The sequence below is a fragment of the Triticum aestivum genome, chromosome 6A, assembly GCF_018294505.1.
Source record: "Triticum aestivum cultivar Chinese Spring chromosome 6A, IWGSC CS RefSeq v2.1, whole genome shotgun sequence".
Taxonomy (NCBI): Eukaryota; Viridiplantae; Streptophyta; class Magnoliopsida; order Poales; family Poaceae; genus Triticum; species Triticum aestivum.
The window spans coordinates 148733392-148750375 of record NC_057809.1 but is presented as its reverse complement, the minus strand read 5'-3'; the positions used below and the strand labels follow the sequence as shown (position 1 = coordinate 148750375).

General features: G+C 46.7%; 1 protein-coding gene across 1 annotated transcript; it reads right to left on the bottom strand.

The window, feature by feature from the left end:
• Positions 1 to 6398: 6398 nt before the first annotated feature.
• LOC123132560 (cation-transporting ATPase HMA5) lies at positions 6399 to 11663 on the bottom strand. Its single transcript, XM_044552389.1, has 9 exons — positions 11297 to 11663; positions 10021 to 10635; positions 9328 to 9757; positions 8778 to 9103; positions 8340 to 8398; positions 7903 to 8245; positions 7612 to 7812; positions 7248 to 7505; positions 6399 to 7029 (listed from the first exon to the last, which is right to left on the bottom strand). The coding sequence occupies exons 1-9, from the start codon at positions 11579 to 11581 to the stop codon at positions 6553 to 6555; spliced, it is 2994 nt and encodes a 997-aa protein (XP_044408324.1). The 5' UTR covers positions 11582 to 11663; the 3' UTR covers positions 6399 to 6552.
• Between the last annotated feature and the right edge of the window lie 5321 nt (positions 11664 to 16984).

Here is a 16984-nt window from a genome sequence, read left to right as displayed (position 1 = left end):
ATTGGTCGCCTGGCAAATCTGGCTTGAGAGAAACAACTGCACATTCAGAGAAAAGACACCAAGTGCACTCAGTATAACAGAGGCCTGCCGGAGAGACATCGAGCAATGGAGACTCGTCGGAGCACATGCCATAGTGCCCCCTTTCGGGGATACAACGCGAGGAATAGACTAGATTTTTTGCTAGGCGGCGGAGAGGGAGAGGCTGCTCCCTCCCTCCTCCTACGCCTCTGTAACTCATTTTCTTTTCACTGATCAGTTGATCACAAATTTTGTAACTCTCCCCTGCTAAGCCAATGAAAAGTCAGCAAGTCTGGATCTTTCAAAAAAAAAAGACAATCTCCCTCCCTTCAGCTAACAAGGACTTGATCTCACCAACAAACGCCATATGCCCTGAACGATCACATGATTTATCTTGAATCATCTTGACAGCCTCAGCACAATCAAGCTCAACTATCACAGTTTTTGTGGTCCATTGCAGTGCCAAATGAACACCTTCTCTACAGGCTTCCAATTCTGCTTGGAGGGCGTCAGCACATGTACGTAGTTCTCTACAGGCGGAGAAGATGATCACTCCCATCTCATCACGAAGTACCATTCCGGCTCCAGCGCTACCATCCGCTTATAGGTAGGACCCATCTGCATTCATCTTCGTCCAACCACATGGTGGGGGTGTCCATTTCAACTCAGCCACCGCAGAGCACTGCACTAGTTCAGGAGTGGTTGGGCCAGCGAGTGCCATTGGGTCTGCTATGACCATCTTTCCCTTCTCCATGTCTCCATCTGGGTGCTCCTTGATACAAATTAGGGAAGATATGTAGCTGTGAAGAAAGCGACACGACGCTTGGGTAGGGGGCGCCTTCTTCCCATGGGTGATTTCATTATGGATGTACCACGACCTCCATAGGGTCATGAGGAGGGCCATTCTAGCCATGTCAGAGAGCGGGTGCAAGACGTCCAGGAGCCATTCGGGGCCAGTATGACAGACTGAGTCGACGTCGGGGAGCGGCCAGTCTTGGGCTATTGCACACCATAATTCCCTCGCCCGGGGGCACCTACAAAATGTATGAAAGATGTGCTCGCATTCCATACCACAAACAGGGCAAAAATTGGAAGTTTCAAGGTGTCGAGGGAATTTATTTTCCCAAGTCGCCAAAGAGTTTGAGGCTAGCTTCCAGGCGAAGACCCGTACCTTCGGGGGAGCAGGGCACCTCCATATAGTCTTCCAGATGGCACGACGACCATCCGGTGCCCTTCTCGTAGACGATGCCGTTGGGCTCATCCATGGCGAGCCGGTAGGCTGATTTGACCGTGAAGTTTTCGGACTTCTCCAGTGTCCAAGCAACATATCTTTCGGAGCCCTTGTGGAGATGCGGATACTGGTAATGCCCTCCACATCGGATGGGAGGAAGTACTTCTGAAGGGTCTCCATGCGCCAGGCACCTCGTTCGTCGAGCAGCTCGGCCACCCGCTTAAGCCTGCACGTACCTTGCAACGTGATTGGCATACCAGAGTGCATCCGGGGCAACCAACGATCACGTCATATCCGAATTTGTTCCCCGTTGTCGACGCGCCACACAAGACCCTTCTTGAGGAGCTCGAGGCCATGTTGAATATCCTGCCAGGTAGAGGAGGCGTTCCCAGAGAAGACCGTGTCCTCGAGGCGACCGTCCGGGTAGTAGCGAGCTTTCAAGACCTGCGCACACAAGCTGTCAGGTTTAGTCAACAAGCGCCACACTTACGTGCGAGGAGGGCCTGGTTGAAGATACGAAAGTCCCGAAACCCAATGCCACCATGCGCCTTTGTTTTCAAAATTTGAGGCCAGGCTTTCCAATGCGTTTTACGCCGTCCTTTCGCTGAACCCCACCAATAATTTCGAGCGAGCCTGTTAAGGTCATCACACACTGAGGCCGGAAGCTTAAAAACTCCCATTATATGTCGGGATTGCTTGTAGGACCGCCTTGATCATAACTTATTTCCCGGCATATGAGAGAGTATCAGTGTATCACCCCATAACATGATCCATTTAGCGACAGTTGCTTGTAAATTCTGAAATTTCCCCTTGGACATCCTTCCTTCCGGCGTAGGTACCCCGAGGTATTTCTCCTCGAACGCCGTTGTTTGCACTTGCAGCACTGCCCGTATATCCTCCTGAGTAGTAGTCGGGCATGACTGCCCAAACAAGATACTACATTTAGCTGGATTAATAAATTGACCGATCGCTCGCTCATATGTGCTCAGGATATTCCTCACATGGGTAGCCTCATTATTATCCTCCTTAAAGAAGAGAAGCGTATCATCTGCAAATAGGAGGTGTGACACTCCCGGGGCACGCCGACAGACTTTAACTGGTGTAAATATTTGACCGTCCTCCCCATCCTTCAACAAAGCAGAGAGGCAGTCAGCAACAAAAAGGAACATGAATGGAGAGAGCGGATCACCTTGCCGAAGACCATGCGACGGTGCAAATGAATCCAAGAGGGTTTCATTGAATTTTACTGAATATCTCAGTGATGTGACACATGTCATAACCCAGTCAACCCACCGCTGAGCAAAACCCATCTTTTGCATCATTTGCCTCAAGAAAATCCAGTCAACCCGATCATAGGCTTTGGAGAGATCAAATTTGTATGCACAGAAACTTTTCCTTGGGTCCTTTTCCTGTTGGATATAATGTATGCATTCAAAGGCCAGCAATGCATTATCCGTAATGAGCCGTCCAGGAACAAAGGCACTCTGTGCAGGTGAGATAATTTCATCCAATATGGGGCGGAGACGGTTTACAAGCCACTTAGCAACCACCTTATATATAACATTACACAAACTGATAGATCGGAATTCCGCAAGCTTCGTTGGATTGTCCACCTTGGGAATTAATACAATAGAGGTGTTGTTAACCCCATCTGGCATGATACCTGTCCGAAAGAACTCCTTCACCGCCTTAATTACCTGCTCTTTCATGACAGACCAGTTTCTTTGGAACACTCGGGCAGGGAAACCATCCGGCCCCGGTGCTTTCAAAGGCCCAATTTGGAACAAAACATCAGAAAGTTCCTTGTCTGAAAAGTCAGCACATAATCCCGTGTTCATGTCCTCACTGACCCGGTTATTAATGAGATCAATTACTGGCCCAGCCTGTAGCGTGTGGTCTGCAGTAAATAGATTAGAGAAATAATCAGTAGCCATTTTTGACATAACCTCATGATCCTGCTGAGCCACCCCTGAATCATCAATTAACAATTTTATTTGATTCTTTCTAGCACGCCATCTAGCTCTGCGGTGAAAAAATTCCGTGTTGCGGTCACCCTCTCACAGCCAAGCAATTCTGACCGCGGCATCCAGAGCATCTCCTCCCTATACATGAGCTCATTCATATGAGCAGTAGCCTTTCTAATAGTCCGCTGGTCAGCGTTCATAGCCATTAGTTCCTCTAACCGAGTGCGAGATTTGTTAATTTCTCTTACCACGTTTCCAAACCTTTTCCTGCTCCAACCATACAGGGAGTCCATCATGCTGCCAAGAGTGGTAGCAACATCACCCAGGTTCTCCATGATCCCAGCTGACTCCCATGCCACCTTAACCACCTCAGGTAATGCAGCATCCCTCTCCCACATCACCTCACAATGTCTGCATTTCTTCCCAGCTTCAGCCCGGTTCCGCTCATGTATGCACTTGAGAAGGATCGGTGCATGATTAGAGCTAGGGGCGACCAGGTGTTGTACTGCAGCATCACAAAACATATCCCGCCATTCGTAGTTCGCGACGGCACGGTCCAGCCATACCTTAACGTTCGCACGGCCCTGCCGGCGGTTGTCATATGTATATGGAAGTCCCGAAAATCCAAGATCCACAAGGTTACATAATTTCAGAATATCTCGAAAATCAAGCATCTGACCAGCCGAACGCAGGGTGGCGGAGGAGTGCTCGAAGCCCCACATGGCCTCATTAAAGTCCCCTATCACCGCCATGGCATGTTCTCTTGCAGGTGTAAATCGCGCATGAGCTTCCACATAAGGTGACGGTTCTCTGTCCGAGGTTCGCCGTACACACAAGTCAGCCTCCAGGGTGTTGCATCAGCAGATTCTCTCACATACACATCGATATGTCTCTCACACATGGATTTAATTTCGAGATGCAATGACTCATGCCAAAAGATAGCTAAACCACCACTGTGACCAACACTATCGACTGCATCGAAACCACTAAGGCCTAACCGAGCTCGATATCTTTTCATCTTCACTTTAGATTGTCTAGTTTCACAAAGAAAAACGATCTTGGGAGAGTGAGTCTGCACCAAACACTTCAGGTCACGAACTGTCGTTGGGCTCCCTCCCCCTCGACAGTTCCAGCTGAGGATGTTCAAAGCTCCGGATGGGGCTCTGACCCGACCGCTCAGTGTAGCTGTATTAGACATTGGTGAATGGTGATGGCGGCGGCGACGGCAGCGGCGTAGCAGGTGAACTGGCCATCGAAGCAATAGTTGTGGCCCTCGAAGTTGATTCTCCTTCTGTTGTCTCCTCTGTGGTCTCACTGGACGGCTTCGGGCGGGTGGCTTCCTCAACGGATGCCCCTTTTTCACCCCCACCGACAGCAAGGTTCACGGGAGGAGGCGCCAGGGACGTTCCCAACTGAGAAAGCGAAGAGCACAAACTGGGTTGGAGGTTGATGCGCACGTCGCCGGTCTGGGAGTACTGTGACGGAGAGCCTTGTTGATGAGGCGGTCGTGCGGCCCGATGCTTCCCGTCGAGGCCCCCTGGGTCGAATTGCATGCCTGGCGGCCGTGCAACTGCAATGCTCCTCCAACCCGATCGGGCCTCCAGTTCATCTGCCGTGTGCATCTGGACGCGCTGACCGCATCCGTGTGCTCCTTCCATCCTTGCAGCGACCTTCGAGCCTGTGGACAGGGCGGGCAAAGCCGCGATGGCAGACGCAGCCGCAGTGGCGGACGCTGCCGCAGTGACGGACGAAGCCGTGATGGCAGACGCTGCCGCGATGGCTAACGAAGCCGCGATGGCGGACGAGGCCGCGACATCTTCCCCGGCGATGGACGCTGTTGTTGGCGGCGGCGCGGCGGCGCCCCGTCTCCGCCAAACCCTAGCCTCCCGCATCTTTTTTGGGGGCCGAGCTGAAGTTGATTCGTGTACCCGTTTAGAATGAAATACTTTGATATGCGATTTGTGCAAAAAGAACAAATTCATGGACTTTGGAATAAATAGTATCATGTGTTGAAAAACTACAAATTTGTCTTTCTTGCACAGCCCTCGTTTCAACGTATCTCATGTGTTATGCCTTCATGTATGTCTGTTTTTTTTTCCAGTTTTTTTTAAATGTAAAAATATGAATTTTGTTGAATTTTGAATTTTTTTCATAAACCGGCCTCCATGGGGGCCGAGCTCCAAAAGCAATTTTCAACCTTTTTCGAACTTCACTGTTGATAATATAACTTTACTAAGATACGGCCAGATACCTATGGCAAGTTGGCAACACGCTTAGGACTGGAAACGTACAGTTCTCAGAGCATTACTAGTAGAACTCTCAAACCCTCAAATCCTTAAAGCAGTTTTAAGGGTTGAGAAGTGCCACTTTTCGACACTTTTAAGGGTTGAAAAACAGGGGCAAATACTAGAGCCCTCAAATCCACCCCTTACACTGCTTTGGAGGAGGTCCATGAACGAGGATGGGGTTGCCATTTTCTCGAACACCTCGTGCACGGCGGGAGGAGATTCGGCCACGACGACGAAAGGAGGTTCGGCGATGGAGGCGGGCGGGGGCGGGGGCTTCTTCCGCGGCATCTTCACGGCCGGGGCGACCTTGGATGGCGCCTTCGGCCGGCTCTTCTTGGTGGCCGGGGCGAGAGCCGGGGAGGCGGCGGGGGCGGGCGCCGGGGCGGTGACAGTGGCCGGGACGGGAGCCGGGGAGGCGGGAGGAGGTGTGAGGCCCGCCCGCCGCCGCTTGGCCCCGACGTGGGTCGCCGCCACCACGTCGGGTGGGCGGGGGCGGTGGCGGGGGCGGGCGGGCGGGCGAGGGCGCGGCGGCGACGGGGCCCTCCATGGCCGGTGCGGCAGGAGGCGGCGGGAGGAGGAGGAAGTTTCCTCCCACGCGAGAGAGGAGGAGTGCGGGTTGGGGGGAGATTTCCCTCTCAACCCCTACTTCTACAGGTTGCAAACTGGTTTGAGGGTTGGACCTCTAATTTTTTTTACGGGTTTGAGGGTTTAAAGGTTCTAGTCTACGGCGTTTTTTCGGCGAAAACTGTAAAAAAAAGGGATATTTTTAGGGGTTTGAGGGCTCTACTAGACTTGCTCTCAGCGCTTAATTCTTCACAGCTTCTCAAGTAAAAGAGGCTCGCAGTTCATATGTTCGACTAGTCAATTAACATCCTGTGAACAACTGGAAATCTTGCATTACAAACAATTTGCATCTGTGTATATATGTGCTATTTACAAGCACAGGTGTCAAAAACTGTATCATCACTGAGTTACAAACAGATGCCATATCCATTTCTTTCAAGTAGAAATGTCACACACAAAAACAGGCGGGTTAGGTTCCAGGTTGGAATCACTCTACAGTTATCTGCAAGACGGTGGTAAGCCTTGGTTTCCTATATCTCCTCAGCAGCAGCGAGGAACATACTACACTAACCGACGAGAAGGCCATGCAAGCGCCAGCCAGCCACGGCGGCATTTGCAAGCCAGTGAAGGGGAAGAGTGCGCCGGCAGCCACAGGGATGGCAACGATGTTATACGCCATGGCAAAGAAGTAGTTCCACCGGATTCGGCTGAACGTCTTCCGTGAGAGGTCAATCGCCGTGATGACGTCTTCAAGGTTATTCCGCACCAGCACATAGTCTGCTGCCTCGATGGCGATGTCAGTCCCTGCACCGATGGCCATCCCGACGTCGGCTGCTGCTAGGGCAGGGGAATCATTGATCCCATCTCCAACCATTGCAACCACGCTCCCATCCTTCTGGAAAATGCGGATTACGTCGGCTTTTCCGGCAGGCATGACCTCTGCTCTCACATCTTCAATTCCAATCTGCAGAAGGACAATGGTTTCAATAACTTGAGCTTTCGCAGGAGTCGCAGGAGGCAACTCATATAAGCAACATCAAATCAACTAGGAGTAATCAAGTTGTACACATGAAATCAGTTAGGCAATAAAGTTGAACTCATATTTACTGATATGTCGTCTAGAAGAATCAAAATAATCAAATGCGGTTGTGGTTGCACTACTACATGAGAATTACGACCGACCTCCTTTGCAACTGCCAGTGCAGTCCTCCAATTGTCCCCTGTCACCATAACTGGATAAATGCCCATCTTTTTTAGGCCTTCTATAACTACAGCAGCCTCCCTTTTCAAGGGATCGGTTACCCCCATCAAACCAATGAAGTTGCCATCATATGCTACAAGAATGCCTGTCTTTGCGTTCAATTCCATGTCTACCAAGAAACTTTCAGCCTCTTCAGGAATGTTAACCCCATTTTCAGATATCAAGGCACGGTTGCCCACCTACATAAAACATTTAACATCAAAATATTGAATTACCCAGGCACAGTAACTCTTTCCTTAAGCAATTAAGAAAGATAATCCAGAATAGCTGTATCACATAGCTCACCAGAATCATCTTCCCATTGATCAAACACTGAACTCCTTTGCCAGGCAAGGCAGAAAAATCAGCAACTTCCAAGAGCCATTGAGAGAATGCATCTTCTTTTCTTTTCTTAACGTCGTCTTTTGATGAGGGGAGTTTGCCAAAGAAATGGAAATGAAATGCATAATCCAAGATAGCTTTTGCAAGTGGATGCTCACTGCTTGCCTAAATTAACAGAAAAGAACAAAGTAAGATTACCATGTTTGCACTCTACTACGAATAAGCAAAATCCTTGGGAATGTTTTGTTGCCTCACCTCCGCAGACGCTACCAATGTGAGGAAGTCGCCAACATCCATTCCTGAGAACACTTTCGTCGTTGTTACAGTGGCCTTTCCTTGTGTCAGTGTCCCAGTTTTATCAAATATAATATAGTTGACATTCTGAGCCCTCTCCAGTGCATCTCCACCCTTTACAAGTACTCCATGATTGGCGCCAACTCCAGTTGCTACCATTACAGCAGTTGGTGTCGCCAGACCAAGAGCACATGGACAGGCAATAACCACAACAGAGATGGAGAACATGAGGGAGAAAACAAAGCAATTGCTAGTTTCTGAAACCCATGAATTTGGATATGCCCCCAGCGTCCCACATACAAACCTACAAAGGTCAATAATAGATGAAAATTTTAGACACGAGTAGCCTGACACCCCCAAACCCAACCTCAGACAGATGAATGAACCATGAAACTTACCATGTACAGAATGTCAGTAAGGACAATGTGATGACAATAGGAACAAAAATGCCGGCCACCTGAAAAGAACATAGATAGCATCAGCATTCACAAAACGTAATGGTTATTATAGGAAACAAAATGTCACTGCATGCTAACCAAGATGTACAAATCCCCAAGATTGCACTGGTTTCTTCATGTAATGTGTTGTAATAATAAGAACTTAAACTGATTTTCAATAACTAATGACTTGATAAAAACCAACCAGGTGTAAACAGTTTGTGTGAAATCTGACATGAGTAATATACTTTTTATAAGGCAATAAAAATACATCCTTAGCACTTACGTCAATGACAGAAGTGTAATGAAATTGACCAGAAACATGTTTTACAATTTTAAGATTATAACAGAGATAATTTTTATAACTCAGAAACATCATAAACAGACAAGTGCACTCACATAATCAGCGAACTTCTGAATAGGTGCTTTAGACATCTGGGCAGTCTCAACAAGAGATATTATCTGGCTCAAAACTGTCCCTGATCCTACTTTCGCCGCTTGTATGTGAAGGATGCCATTTAGGTTCATGGTGCCTCCAATTACTGAACTGGACACTTCCTTGCAGATAGACGCAGATTCACCAGTTACCATACTTTCATCAACATGGCTTGTACCCCAAGTGACAATGCCATCAGCAGGAATCTTTGAACCAGGAAGCACTTTTAAGACATCACCAGGTTGGATCAACAATGCATCAATTTCCTTTTCTCCAGCATATTTTCCATCTGGATTCAGGTACAGTGCTATGAGTTGATGTGTGCAACTACAATCAAAATGCAAGAGTATGGATGCAAGGCTGCAATCCTAAGCAATCAGTTAATTACTAATATCCAACGAAAAACATAAAAAGAAGGGGACTATATGTAAATCACTTAGACATGAGCTTTCTGAACTGCTAGCCATTTTTGGTGTATGCATGCTAAGTTACCATAAAGTAGGAATCAGATACCTTTGTATTTCAGAAGCAAGATAGCTGTAGCAGGAACCAGCTCTACAAGCTTCTTAATTGCATCTGATGTCCTTCCTTTAGCAAGCACCTCAAGATACTTCCCCAATAGCACAAATGTAATTATCATTGCACTTGTCTCAAAATACATCGGAGGATGAAATCCAGTGAATGCCCCATAAAGAAGCGCGCAAACTGAGTACACATATGTCGCAGTTGTGCCAAGAACGACCAATACATCCATATTTGTAGAGCCATGTCTAAGGGCCCTATAAGCTGCAATGTAGAAACGTTTGCCAACAACAAATTGTACTACACTCACTAGCATCCACTTGAGCAGATCTCCTATACGAAATGGTCCGCAGTGCATGAGTAGGAATGAGTTAATGAAAGATATGTGAGGGCATACCATGCGCATAAAAAACACTGGAATCTGGTGCAAGGAAACCAGTAAAGAAAGTCAGTACGCAAGTAAAACAACAACTCATGATAATTTTACTTTATATTATCTCTTTATAGTAGTAATTGTATGCAATAGTGACAATTATATAAAATCAATCTGACACATCAGATGGGCTTGCTATTTATTTACGGTCACAACTGGCATAAGGGTATAGCTACCAGAGGAAAATGTAGACTGAACTAGAGAGGCAACAAAAACCATAAACAAATAGGATAGCAGGGATAAAAACTTACACTTAGAAATAAGCTGGAGCGAAGGAGGTGAAGCATTTTCGAAGCCTCTTGTGCATCATTTGAAGAAGACCGTACATATGGATTCTGTACATGGCCTTTCAGTCTGCCACTGCTTTCCATATCAATAATATCCACAACCGATCTCAAACCAACGACTTCTGGATCGAATGTAATTTCAACTTCTGCCCGTACAGAATTTACATCAAATTGCCGCAAGCCTTCTGTTTTTCTCAGGATATCATACAATAAATTTACATCTCTCTCTGTATGCAATCCTATCAAACCTAATAAAGCCTTATCTTGCTCACTACTTTGTACCAGTGCGGCTTCAAAACCAGCATCCTCGATTGCCTGAACAATCTCATCTTTGCTAATAGCAGTCGGATCGTACTCAACTTCCCCTAATGAGGTCGCTAATGCAACAACTGCTCTGTTTACACCTGGCAACTTCTTTAAGATCCCTTCAACTGAGTTGACACAGGCAGCACAAGTCATCCCCCCTATCCTAAATTGGCCTGACAAAACCTTCTGTGACTTTGGCTGAGAAACAGCAGAATCTGGGAGGATTTCTGCTTCAAACCCAGCATCTTCTATTGCTTCTACAATGTCTTCTTCCTGAATACAACATACAACAAACACTGTCGGGTCCATTTCAGAAACTTTATATAAAAGCAAGTTAGTTTAAATAAGAAAGGTTACAGGTTGGCAACGTCGTGGAGAGTTGAGATCTTTGAAACAGACCTAACATCACTTTTTTTTCAGAGGTTGTTTGCAATTGCAAGTTTACAGTACAGGTGTTTCATGGTCCTGTTGGGGAACCAGTTAAATTACTTGAAAATCGTTATGATCCAATACTAGGACTGCACCTTTACAATTTAACTGGTATCTTTACCACATGATTATCAAACACGCTAGACTTGATTCCCGACAAAGCAACGCAGAGCGTCCCATAAACTCAGCCCACACGACTGATCAATCGGAACAGCCAGCTAGAACAAGGACAGGCGAGCCGAAAATGAAGCAGATACAGCACGAGTTGTGAGTGTTCGTTTCGCATCCTAAGTTCCTAACCACCATAACCGACAAAACGCAGCTAAGTTTCCCGCCTCGAGCTGACCAATTCCGCTGCTGATTACCAACAAGAGCGCTATAATCCTACAAACTCGAAGCCACCGCGCAAGAATTCACCGCAGGGGCGCGATCCCAGGCCAAATCTCCAGCGCGCGCGCGGAGGCGAGGGAGGGAGCGGAGGGGGAGGGATCACACGGAAGCAAACCTTGGCGAGCGCGGGGTCGAACACGACGTGGGCGCGGTTCTGCAGCAGCGAAACGGCGGCGCTGCTCACGCCGCAGCGGGCGGAGAGGGCAGCCTCGACGGCGCCGGTGCAGGCGGAGCACGTCATGCCCGTGACCCGCACCTGGGCCCGCCGCATGCCCGCCTCCTCCTCCTCCTCCGTCCGCGAGCTCGGCCCCTCCGCCTCGCCGTAGGACCCCAGCAGCGCCACCTCCTCCATGTCGTCGTCGCTGCCGCCGGCGACCGCCGTGAGCTGGAGGTGGGCCATGGCCGTCAGAGACGGGGGGTGGCGAGGCGAGGCGAGGCGAGGCAATAATTCGGAGGGGAATGGCAAAATGTGGGGGGGGGGAGAGACCGACCGAGCAGGCCGGGAAAGGCGCTGGGTGTAATAGTGCGAGACGTGAGGGGTGGCTCCGAGATTCCGCGAGGATTCTGGGGGCGTTTCTGAAAATGTTGCGGATAGTGCCGGTTTGGTGGGTAGGTAAGCCGGCAAATCCGGGGGTGTTAAACTGGCGTTAATAATCTCCTTGTGATATGGTTTGACTCGATCGTCCATACGATTGGATTATCTCCTTGCATGAAAGAATGCGTCTTTGTCGTCACGAAAGCGTCAACGTTGAAGGCTTCGGCGTCAAGTATGCTGCAGATCAATCCTAGCGGCGTACACAAAGTCGCACTGCAAAGCATGAGCTCTCTCCATCACTCGCCGGAAGCAGCCAGCGATTGCGTCAGGCCTATACATACGCATGCATGTCCGCTGTATTTTTTGTTCAGAGCGATTGACTCTTTCAGAAATCCAATTTGGTCCTTTGGCCCGTGTGTTTTTTTTTTTTTTTGAAGATCGGGTCGATCGCCCTTGCATTCGGATCGCTGGTTGCTGATAATGCCATCGCTTTCAGCCATCTGCTCGTGTGTCTGGGATTTCGCGAGACCTATTACTAAGAAACACCAGTCCTACTGGGAAACAGCAGCACCATCCTTCGTGGAGATGACTCGGCGATTGAGCTGCTCGCTCCATCCTTCGTGTCCAGTGACTGGTTCCTTTTATTTTGCCAGTTTTTCTTATCTTGGCGCATTTCCGTCCAGTTTTGACAGGCCAGGGAAGCTTCAAGGAGACAAGCTTCAGTGTCCGCTCTGATTTGATCTGGGATCCTGTATACTCCTAGCTTGTATAGTACTGCATCCGCCTTTGCCTTTGGATCACAACAATAAACAACAAACAACATGTCTCAGCAAACAAGGGAACGCGCGGATCTGTTCATCGGTTCAGCGGCAGGGGAATAGCCTTGGTCGATGCATGGCATGGGGACCATACCATCTTCGATCGATCCAGTCCAATCCAGAAAATAGCTTAGAATTATAAGCCGATGTGATCCTCTCGGGATGTAGCAGATTTTTTCTGCGTCCGCGAGCCCATCATGCTGCGACGATGGAGATGTTTTCTTTCCCTCGAGGAACACGCGGGACAGAGACGTTCTCCCGTTGTTGACTTCAATTCATGGCACGGCCACGCCTACATACGGTGGGTTCGGTGGGAATAGGGATGTTTGTTTACAGGGACTTATTGATATAGAGACATAAAAAAATTTCCTTTTAGTCATATCTAAACCAAACAAAAAGGACTTATAAAGAGTTAAAGTGGACATTTAGGACTTATGAAAGAAGACTATCAAGGAGAATCTTATTGAGACTTTTAGTTGTAACTAGGACATATGCCCGTGCGTTGCAACGGGAGATGTGCTTGACGTGTTCATTAAAAAGTTTATAATATCATGCTACGACAACATTCAGGCGATGCAACTCGGCGGCAGCAAAGAGGCGGAGGCCAAGGTTTAGCACAAATATATACCAGCCTCACATTAAGAATCATATATACGATACTTTGTGTTATGATTTTTGTATGACAAGTCCGATTATATTATCCATGATAATCAAAATGCAGCAGAACCATTAGATTATTTAAGGGTCGTACTCGCTCCATCTTGCATGCTTCGTTGGGCGTTAATTCCTTCACTCATCGCAAATTTCTTCTTCTTAGGCCTCCTTTGGTTTAGAGGAATTTTGTAGGAATTTTATAGGATAGGATTTCTATAGGAAAAATTCCTTTAGAGCCCTTTGGTTTGTAGGAATGGAATCCTATTCCTTTGGAGGAATTCTTCCCATCCTCCACATTTCATAGGAAAATAAAAATTAGCCTAGACTCAATGGAAAAAATCCTATGATGTGAAACAAAGGGCATCTTCTTTCCTATTCCTACTCATAGGGTTTGAGATGCATGTCATCTCATTTTCTATGACTTTCCTAATCCTACGATTTTCTTACCCTATGAACCAAAGGAGGCCTTAATAGTTACTAGCAAAACTTGCCCGTGCGTTGCAACGGGAGAAAAAAAATCATCCCTTATAAACATACCCGACAACATCAGCAAACAATATTTTTAAAAAATATTTATGGGCACAATTTGAAACAATATGGAAACCAAGGTTAAGCCACCGGTTACATAAAGCTCGTATCTGCGGTTTAGTATGAAATCATCGTATAGGGTAACTTAATCAATCTCAGGACTCGTCAACTCAGTCTCTCGGAGGTGTCACAAGGGCATGATATGCGTGTGTGCACTCATAGAATGAGTGTATGTATGTGCTTGTGACTTGTGAGCATCTATATTTTGTACAGTGTTTATAAAAAAGGTTTCTTTAATCTTTGCATGCATCAATAATGTGTTTGTGCGTTGCACCGAAAGGAAAAAATCGTCGCATATTTCTAGTGACTCATTTATGATGCCACTATTAATGTCTAGCATCTGCAATTACCGCATTCAAGTCCTCCGACGACGCCTCTAGCTTCACGCTATTTATCAGACGGAGTGAGATTTTTTATATACATTTATAATGCAATTTCTTTTGCATTATTTGGACTTGGTCCAAACACAAGCATTTCGTGTATAAGGTACACACATATCTTATACCCCCACTCCGAGCGTCGTGCAACATCTTCACATATTTACGCTTGTTGTAACCCAAGACCAATTCTCTAATTTATTTCCATAATAATTATGACAATATTTCTTTTGTTTTATTTTGCATTGCATCATGTCATGATGCTTTAATTTGTAATCAGGTTGTTCAAACCCTAAACTTGAATTAAAAATTTCTAACCCAAATAAGATGTGAATGAATAAATTGCATAGATCTTTGATCTATTTAAATCGAGAGATTTCACATGGTGGTTCTCTTTATAACCTATGAACATAGCTTCCTAATATTATTTGGGAGCTAAAGTAAAGTATTCCATTATTTGCAAATTACACATAAAAATACTTCCAATTTAAATAGCTTTTGTTTCTAAATATTTTTAAATCTATGCTCTATTCTCCATTACTCCAATTCAAGTTGTGGAGCTTTGATATATGTCAGAGTAGCCACATGCAAAAAAATCACCTTAAAAAGAAAATATTTGATTTTTTTCTCACCGTCTCTATTTTTTTTTTTGAAGAATGGGAATGTGCAGTGGCTGGCCCCAACGGAGCCAGCCTCCCAGCAGGCTAAAAAGTGCCAGCGGGCTCCAAGGCCAAACTGGCCGAACAAGCCCAGCACCCTCTAATCCTAGCGGCACAACAGTCTGCTCGATCCGCACTCGCTCTCTCCCTGCTCCATCCCCACGCGACTCAGGCACCCCGCCGCCGCCAGGGCACCCCCACCTCGCCCGATCTCACGCCTCCTCACCCGCCGACCGGCCCTTCCTTTCATTGCATGGCCTCTCTCGCCCTTGCGCCCCCCTCCTCTCCTCTGTGCCTCCTCCTCCGGCCACCAGCGCCCTGGTCACCACCGCCTCCAGCAGCACTTCGTTCCGTTCCTTTTCCTTCGATCTGTTCCTTCCTTCTGTCACTTCCCTTCTAATGCGACTTGTTAATCCTCGGTGTAACTCTCGTACGTACATATGAACCAGTGAAAATACATGGAATTCAGCGAGGCGAGACTATGTATTGGAGTTTTGGAATTGGTAAGTGATGCGATGCTAAGGAGGCAGCCTGGGTCAAGGTCCAATACAAAGCCGGGTACGGTGGATGGTGTATCGGATCGGGACATTTATTAGCGATAGAATAGTACATGAACTCCGCGTGAACCGGTAACAAACATGACGAATTAGTACCACCTCGCGTATATGTTTTAAATTTAAAGTGAAAGCGTAAATTCACAAGAAGAAAGCGTATTGTGACCGTGAACCCATGGAGTCAATCCGTGCTTTATTATTAGGGAGAGATTATATTATAGCATACTGTGCGTTGTAACGCGAGATAAACTGACATATACTTAAATTTATGCGGTCGCAAGACTCTTGAAATGTCGTCTCTTTGAATTATCTTTGAATTGATGCGTCCTCATTTAATTATGCGCCATCAATACGTCTCATTGAAACAAAAGCTATGGCGTCCCCTATTGCAACGCACTATATAGTAACAAATGTGCCCGTGCCTTGCAATGGGGGAACAAAAGCTTGCATGTCCGACTCATCCATGTTATCAATTCTAATCTTTTGTACCATCACAAATGGTGGCCAGCTTATCCATCTATTCAACAACGGTCTCTGTTATACTTGATTCATGCATTGTCCGAACTAAATCACCAATTTCCGTGAAGTAGTTAAACGGCTCAACTTATAAATAGTGAAGGAAGTCAAGGCCCTCCCGGTGAATGGATGATGAACCTTGTTAAGATTCGTCATAGTAAAAAATTTGCTAGCCACGTTAAGGCTGTAGTAGGTAGAGAACGCATGGCCTATTGGTTGTGAATTTTCGAATTCTTCTTTGAATGTTACATAATTTATACAACAATGTGACCAGTTGATGTTCTAGTTTCCACACAAAACCCGGAAACTTTGCGAGCCTGAATGTGATCTCCATGCTAGGTATGTGATTGACACAACGAGCGAGATGGGGTGCCTGGTATCGGATAAGTCATCCGTAGTCATCCATTATTCTGACCTCTATCTCGATGGCGTCAACCCGAATGGGCGGAGCACGACCGTAGTTGAAACAGGTGTCCTGCACCACGGTCTTTTTGACGTCCAACGTGATAGAGTCGGATAGTAGACACCCGCAATTTTTTGTCAAAAGAGTTGAGTCCATAAGTATTATATGTGTCTTTTTTTTGGGGGGGGGGGGGGATTATATGTATTTTATCAATAATATGCAAATAAACCAACAATATTATATTGGAAGTGAATAGTTAGTGTGTATATTTGCTCGAGAAGTGGTCCAAGAATTAACATAATCAGAATATTCTTTAGTCAGTACGATATGAGAAAATCAAGTACCGTCGAGTAAAAAATCACACAATACTGATTAATTCACTAATTTAATGATGTCATCATGTTCCAGGAATCCGATTAATTAGTGGACTCAATTAATTCTGATCTAATTGGCCACAAGAGTAGCATGGCTGGGTGCCGTTGTCCATCAGCCGATTTAAGATGTTTTTCTGGCTGCTGCTGCAAGACCAAGTCTAGTCCAATGACAGACTCCAGCGTCGGGGCTGGCCAAACGGCTATTTCTACCAGCTCTGCCATAGAAACCTTGAAACAAGCAAACACATTTTGTGGGAATGCCCCAAAGCATGGAACATGTGGTAACAGGTGGCATCGTGGCGCGGTTGTTCCACCTTCACGCCGA

What these genes read in the sequence shown, in the direction of transcription:
- LOC123132560 (XM_044552389.1), bottom strand. Translation starts at nt 11,581, where the DNA reads ATGGCCCACCTCCAGCTCACGGCGGTCGCCGGCGGCAGCGACGACGAC. An exon ending in CATTGGTAGCGTCTGCGGAG is followed by an intron (nt 7,813 to 7,902) that starts GTGAGGCAACAA and finishes CTGTTAATTTAG; the next exon opens with GCAAGCAGTGAGCATCCACT. An exon ending in TCAATGGGAAGATGATTCTG is followed by an intron (nt 7,506 to 7,611) that starts GTGAGCTATGTG and finishes TGTTTTATGTAG; the next exon opens with GTGGGCAACCGTGCCTTGAT.